The 7,855-nt window shown below is 43.7% G+C and overlaps 1 protein-coding gene across 1 annotated transcript in view; it reads right to left on the bottom strand.

Moving 5' to 3' along the window:
- Positions 1-2,062: 2,062 nt before the first annotated feature.
- pnp6 (purine nucleoside phosphorylase 6) overlaps positions 2,063-7,855 on the bottom strand; it is a 28,401-nt gene continuing 22,608 nt past the window's right edge. Inside the window, exons 4-6 of the mRNA XM_034085020.2 lie at positions 6,166-6,341; positions 5,898-6,088; positions 2,063-5,317 (exon numbers count right to left, since the gene is read on the bottom strand). Of these exons, the coding sequence (XP_033940911.1) occupies positions 5,121-5,317; positions 5,898-6,088; positions 6,166-6,341 (564 nt within the window). The 3' untranslated portion in view covers positions 2,063-5,120. The remainder of the gene's footprint in view (positions 5,318-5,897; positions 6,089-6,165; positions 6,342-7,855) is intronic.

Below are 7,855 nucleotides of genomic sequence, written 5' to 3'. Positions count from 1 at the left end.
AAAAGCTTTCTTCCCTAAGACAGTCCTAGCACTTGGCACATTTAATAAAACAACATCATGAGATCTCAGGCAATACGTACTTTCAATTCGTCGAGAGATCAGAGAGCAGATATAAAAAGGTAGTTTACCCAACATGGCTTTATAAATGAACATGTACCAGTGACTGAGCCTCCGTACATAAAATACGTCTGTAAAAACCCCCCTCACGCTTTTACATGTCGTAAAAACATCAGTTGCTAACAAGTGGCTAAAACTGCTTATCGTCACCATGTCAACATTAGCCACCTTTAGCTTAGCGGTGGAGATGTACCTAACACTAGCTTTTTACTTCTGGCAATTGCATTTACATTTTAAAAATCGGAACACTTTTTTTACATGTGGAGATTATCCTGCTGAACAAACATGTAACAAACAGATCCAACAAGCTCAAAGCAACTTTAGCATTCATTTTCTTGATATCATCTCCTGAGGAAAATGTCTCTAAATGCTTTTTCCTAAAGTTAAATGAGTAGAAAATGAATCACATTACGTAAGTAGCTGGCACCAGGAGGCAATATAAAGACTGCAATCAGGGGAAACACTCCAAAGCTTATGAAATAATATTACATGCTTTGTTTCCAAACAGAAACATTTGAATTACTATGTAACTGTGCTTTCTTGGTTACTATCATTCTCCATTCTGTAATGCTCACACGTCCCCGCAAAACAGTATCAGGAAGCTATCAGTCTTGGGCTTTATCAGCAACTGTAACACAAATATGCTATATGAATCATATCAATTACTGTATATTGCCAGTTGATTCTGTATGTCCAACAATAACAATGTTGAATGGTTGCTTTTAAAATATATGATTTTCGACTGTTACATAAATTATTAGCCTATGGTAAACTGAAGCTATTTTAATAATGTTTCTTTAATCGTACCCAGTGTAGGCTAATGATTAAGATGATCCAGACCAAGCCAAGTTGTCACCCTCATGCATAAGGATGCATTGTTGAACTTGAACTGTCACTTTTCCCCTAAATTGCAGAAGTCATTTTCCAGATCCGCTCTGCATGCTGGTCCAGTACAATGCTGACACACCGCTGGCACCCGACTCCTGTTGGAGGCAGCGTGTGAAAGTCAGCGGAGACATTCCCTTATTGATGCTATTTCGTACACTTGTAAAAAGTCACATTCACTAACAGTAGCACTGCTATCTCACATACTGTGTGAGATCAGGTAGCCTACATGACAGTGCATGCATAAGAACAGCTTGTGTGTGTTACAGTGTTTAAGAGTGTAAACTCAGCAAAGCTGTCCCGCTCTATTTCCTCAGCTTCTCTTTGCACCCTATAATAATCAATAGCTGGCTTTGGCTCTCAGTTGGCACGGCGACAACATTACATTACAGACGAGGCCTGTCGCCAGCCTGCGGGGACTGCCGACTCAAACACACTTCTTTCTCCTCTCTTTTTCTCTTTAGTCACTCCTATCGTCTGTCTTCATATGTGCGTCTGCTCCACCACTTCCTTCCATTCAAAGCAGAGAGCCTGCTATTTGCATCCTACACCCATATCTTTGTAGACAACTCAATTTTCGGAGTTGTGAGGCATCTGCGTTGATGTGTGCGACTACAAACCAGCCCAGTTAAGGTGTTGTGTTTGTGTTGTTGAGCTGCCTGGTTCATTTGTATTAATATTTCAGCCCCACAGTGGGGCTGTACCTCTAGGCTGTATGTAGATGAATTATGTAACAGAGAAAAAGCTGGGCACGGAACAGCCATTTCCACTTCATCTCAATCTCACAGCATCTTCGTCTGTTTGAGGTGTGCTTAAAGTGAAGGATTGAGGGAGGGAAAAGAGAGTGGATGTGTGTGTGAGTGTTTCTCTTTTATCTCCTTGCTTTTCGCACATATCACCCTCTTCACTGATCATCATTATCGCTGAGAGAAACTCCTTTTTTCCTTGAAAACATCCAAACTGATTGCGTCTGGGGACATAACCTCTCAGTTCATACTCCCTCTTTCACACACAAACACAAATATGAACTCATCCACAACAGAAAATACCAGCATCCAAGTGTCATTTGAACGTTTTTATTTGAAAGCACCAACAATTGGTATGAAAATAAATTGACACATATTGGGTTAATCCTTTATTAGATTCTAATCTGAACAGTATTAACACAGTATCAGTGGTTATTTGGTCTAGTGAATACAGAATGCACCATTTGGAGTTGTGCCCATACAGTGAGCATGCTGTAGCATCTCAAAAATGAATTACCGGTATGTGACTTATGAGTTTCCCTATTTTATTGTGTATGGAGCAGATCCAGATTTTACATTTCGAATTCACTCTAAATGGAAATCCCCCTTTAAGACTTCTTCCATTAGCATCTTGATGTGAAGACTAAAACAAATGGTCTAAGAGGGAGACTGCTGATGTAGGACTTTTCTGGCCTTTGCAGCACTAATGAATGAGATGGTCAAGGGGACCTGGCAGCAGGTTCCAGATCAACGCAGGGGAGATTGAAAACTGCGTACCTGTATTATAGCCCTCCCTGATATTACAGTACTGCGGTCTCTTGCTGTACAAATAAAACACATGCAATCCACCCAAGAAAAGCCTTCATACATCACTACTGCTTGACCAGATTAGCCATTACATTAGGTATTTCCTTCAGATAATAATGTTTCAGAAACTGATTCAGCCAAAAATGTCATTTTATTTGTCATGCCATAATTTCTCATAATACATATATATAATACATGATTTAAAATACATAATTTGTCTACTTAAAAAATAAAGACCTTTGATTTGATCCCAGTATATATATATATTCACTTGTATAGCTAAAATAACTATGTATTGTGCATTTTTTATAACAATCAATCACAAAATAAAGGAATCAGGTGCCAGTTAATACTATTTGTTCCCAATAATTATTCCATATTCTCTCTTATTAGCATTTTTGATCATGCGGATTAACTTCTCAGACAGTACTGGAGAAGTTTCTTCTATATGTGCATTGTGCACCAATAATTCAAGGGAAACGCATAGTGCAGTGTCTTAAGCTAGTCCATGATGCATTGATAGGTGGTAGTTTCATGCATTGCTCTCACTTAAGGCAAATAAGACATACAGCAATTTGCTGATACAACAAATATGGAGGGTATCATTCAATGACCCATCCATCCATCCATCTTCTCCCGCTTATCCGTGGTCGGGTCGCGGGGGTAGCAGTTCCAGCAGAGAGCCCCAAACTTTCTTTTCCCTGGCGACATCAACCAGCTCTGACTGGGGGATCCCAAGGCGCTCCCAGGCCAGCGAAGAGATATAATCCCTCCACCTGGTCCTAGGTCTACCCCTTGGTCTCTTCCCAGCTGGACGTGCCTGGAACACCTCCCTAGGGAGGCGCCCAGGTGGCATCCTAACTAGGTGCCCGAACCACCTCAACTGGCTTCTTTCGACGCGAAGGAGGAGCGGCTCAACTCCGAGTCCCTCCCTGATGACCGAACTTCTCACCTTATCTCTAAGGGAGACACCAGCCACCCGGCGGAGGAAACCCATCTCGGCCGCTTGTATCCGCGATCTCGTTCTTTCGGTCATGACCCATCCTTCATGACCATAGGTGAGGGTAGGAACGAAAATGGCCCGGTAGACAGAGAGCTTTGCCTTCCGGCTCAGCTCCCTTTTCGTCACAACGGTGCGGTAAAGCGACTGCAATACCGCTCCCGCTGCTCCGATTCTCCGGCCCATTTCATTCAATGACCCAGTTAAGATAAAACAAAAAAACATTTCGCTGAGTCGTAATTAAGAAAATGATCATAAAAACGGCCATGTCACAATTATTTCTCAAGGTTTTTATGTTTTGACTAGTAGTGAGCAGCATAAACTTACCATACATATATATTATATTAATTATAATGTTTTGTGATTAAATATCAGCCATCAGAGAGGTTTCACTATGCTGCCAGTATAACCATAACAGGAAGTACCGTAAAGGGAAAACCCAAACAACCCTGCAGCAATAATGCAGGGTAGAAATACATACCGGTGGGGCCCACCGCAGTATTCCTTTTGATCCATGAACTGGGATATATGAGAACATGGTCGTTTTAAATAAGGGAATGCTATACTATAATCAGTAACCACCACAATAGTGGTTCAGTCAGACAACTCACGTGTTTCTTTAACATGTGTATTAGAAGCAGCATATAGTTGAGTTTGGTGACAGGTGGAAGCTGGGGTGGTGGTGGGGCAGGCAATGCATGGAGAGAGATCTGGCAGGATAAATAGAGCGGCATATTAAGGAGACTCTGTTTGGTTGGTTGTAGAGTGACAAGGGGCGTTATGTATGAATGCAGCATAGTGCTCGAGTTGACTGCCTGAACTAGCTCGCAGGCTTTGCCCCATATTTGGAACACACAACAAAAGTCATTATGTCACCTACAGGTTTTAGAGACACTCAGGAAATTACTTTATCCTAAATCAGGTTTCCAGGTTTCATGATTTATGTTCCACTTATTGTTGAGCAACTCTTCTTGAAACTATGATTTTTTTCCACCCGTGGTTTAACTCAAACTATCTTCAAACATCGGTTCTTCACAGTTCGGATATCTTATTTATGTAGATGTCTGGTAATCTCTCGCCTATTCTCATTATATTCCTCGGAGGGTATGGTAGTGCAAAACAAAACAAAAAACAAAACGTAAAAACATAGTAAAGCCAATCCTTGCTTTCTGTTAAAACGTTTAGATTAACGGCTCATTGGCCAAGTTTTAGAAATGATAGCTTTGTAAATCAAAATTGAGTCTGCTGTCAGAAATATATTCTATAAGGCCTCCATGAATGTAATTCATGGGACAATATCCAGGGTTTTGAACATCTTGCACTGAGAGCAAAGTAGACACGTGTCAACATTCGGCAAATTCTGTGCACATTTCAAGCTTTTACAATTGCCATTCTTCTTTTTACTCTGCTCTTAAAGCCCTCTCCCTCACTCCCCCAGTTAACCAAAACTATAACTACTGTACACTCACATTCTTGCCCAGTTCATCATCTGCACCTTATTGTTACCCTTTATTCAAAGCTAAGATGAGTCACCGATTACTTAAAGGTACTAGAGGCTGAAGGGACTAGATATTGGTGATGAGGTGGCTGATGAGCCTCTGGAGGTCCTGGGTTCTGCGCTCGGTGGTCTTCAGCACCTCCTCATGGTTAGCCCTCTCTGTGCTGTCATATTCTGTCACCACCTTATTGGTGATGAGGGACAGACCCAAGACGCGCAAGCCACAGTGACGCGCCACCATCACCTCTGGCACCGTGCTCATACCTGCAGAGAGGAGAGCTCTGTTAGAGGTACACTCACATCATAGTATATTATAGTATTAAATAGTATAGTATTGTATAGTATAGCATAGCATAGCATTGCATAGCATAGCATATAATATAACAAAGAATAACATAGTATAGTATCCAGAGTATAGTTTAGTACTGTATAGTATAGTATAATATGGCATAAAATAGTATAGTAACGTATTGTATGTTATAGTTTAGTAACACATAGTACTGCATAGTATAGCACCATACAGTTTAGTAATTTATAGTATAGTACTGCATAGTGTAGTATTGTATATTACAATATCATACTCATAATAGGAATAATATTTATAACTATAGCCTTTTTGTTTATATTTAGGGAAATTAAGTCATGCTGCCTGCTTACGGGGAATACTTCTACAAAATGTAAAGGATGTGTACAGTGTATCTGTTTAGAGCACATTATCTGTTCTTATCAGATTAATGAATTCATATTGATTTGAATATCCCTAGTAAGCTGTTGTAGGTGCACTGTTAACAGGAGGTCCCACAACGCATCAGTATTCCTTAAGTGAGCAGAGAGCTGTACTCACCCACAGCATCAGCCCCCAGCATCTGCAGGGCTCTGCACTCTGCAACAGTCTCGTATGCCGGTCCAGCCAGCATGCAGTAAACTCCCTCCTGCAGGAAGCTGTCGCAGCCCTGCTCCTTTGCCGTCTGCTTGACCAGAGCGCCCAGCTCGCGGTCGTAGGCATCAGACATGCAAGGGAAACGCACTCCAAACCTGGACAGACATTGCAATGTATAAATATCACTCAACAAAGACAGATGTTGTTTCATTTTGTGTTTGTGCTGCTGTACCTATCATCATTGTGCCCACAGAGCGGATTCTGCCCTGCAAAGCCTGGCATGTTGATGTGATCCTTAATGAGCATGATGTCTCCAACTTCATAGCTACCATTGAGCCCCCCCGCTGCGTTTGTCACAATCAGAGTTTCCACGCCCAGCAGGTAGAAGACTCGCACTGGGTACGTCACCTGGAGTGAAAAACATGCTATGCTTCAGAGACAGATACTGTTCTTCTTTTATTGCTCTGATGTACCAAATTATAACAAATGGGTTTTATAAGATTGGGGTCACCCAGAAACAAAAAAGTGTAAAAACTAATCACATGACTGAGAAGTCAATATTTTAAAAGCTGCAGACACTAATGTCTGTAGGCTCTGAGTTCTCATTCATAACACTCCGTTCGATGTCTCACTATGGGATGCGCCTCAACGCGTATGCAAACAGAAGCATCAATCTCATTACGCCAATCCTGATTGGCTGGTGATCTTGTCGTCTACGTCAGGGAATCCACCCACCCTTTAAGTAGCTTGCGCTACGTCGCAGCGCCATTCAAACACCTCTTCTCGCTTCAGAGCACATCTCGAATATCAGTAGCCGGGCTAGCTTAACGGTCCACAGACTGAACCCAAGCTAACATTCGGTCGACGGGCGCTTGCGGGTTACTTTTTTGCTTTGCAGAAGAATTGAACAAATATTAACACACCAGTTAATATTGTAATCTGCCCCGCCGTTTTTTCTTTCGAAATAACGGTAAGGTTTGATTTTTTTCTTCAAACAGTAACATACATGTTGCTAGTTTATCCCTCTGCGCCGACACTACGGCGAGCGGGGACGGACTCTTCTCTCCCTCACACCAGAGGAGACGGAGATAAGAAAGATATTAACACACCAGTTAATATTTTTTAAAGAAAAATCTACCCCGTCGTTTTTTCCTTTCGGAATAACGATAAGGTTGAATTTTTTTCCGGTAACATACCTGTTACTAGCTTGTCCCTCCGCGCCGACACCCCGGCAAACGAGGATGGACCCTTCTCTCCCTCACACTAGAGGAGTCGGAGGCTCTGAGGCTCGGCTCGGAGGCTGCGGGTTTAGGATCTCGGGCACGGACTCATACCAGGTCTGCTCGTCCTGCCTTGGGCTGGAACACGCCCAGGAAGCTATCGATACCCCAGGTTCGTGCGGGCATTGTGCCCGCTTCACCATCAAGAGCCTCCGCCGATGGCTAGCGCGCCAAGCTAGCCTGTCGGGACGGGACCCCTTCATGTCCGTTGATTCGCCGGCCGGCAATCGGGACATGGTGGAGACCGCCGCGGAGATTGAGCCCCGCGCTGTGTCAGGCTGGTGCTCAACAACGGCGGTAGCCGCAGAATCGGAGCCCCACGCCGTGACAGGCTGGGGCCCGGTGGCGGCAAGAGCCGCGAGAGCGGAGCCCCGCGCTGTGTCAAGCTGGGGCTCCCAGCTGGACCTCACCGTGGTTCCACCCGCGGAGGATGTCCTACAGCTGGATTATATGGAGGAGGATGAAGAGGATGCCTCTCGTGGAGAGACCGCCCTTTCAGCAACAAGGCCCCAATCCAGGGTGCCTCCTCTTTGGACTGTGTCGGCATGGAGAAGCTCGGCCTGCTCTGCATGCCGCCCATGGAACCGCTGGTGGCAGCCCACCTCCAACCGCGGCTGGCTTCGTCACCGAGCAGGAACCCCA

This window comes from Pseudochaenichthys georgianus, chromosome 6 (genome assembly GCF_902827115.2).
Source record: "Pseudochaenichthys georgianus chromosome 6, fPseGeo1.2, whole genome shotgun sequence".
NCBI lineage: Eukaryota > Metazoa > Chordata > Actinopteri > Perciformes > Channichthyidae > Pseudochaenichthys > Pseudochaenichthys georgianus.
The sequence above is the reverse complement of the archived record's forward strand: the minus strand, read 5'-3'. Positions and strand labels throughout refer to the sequence as shown.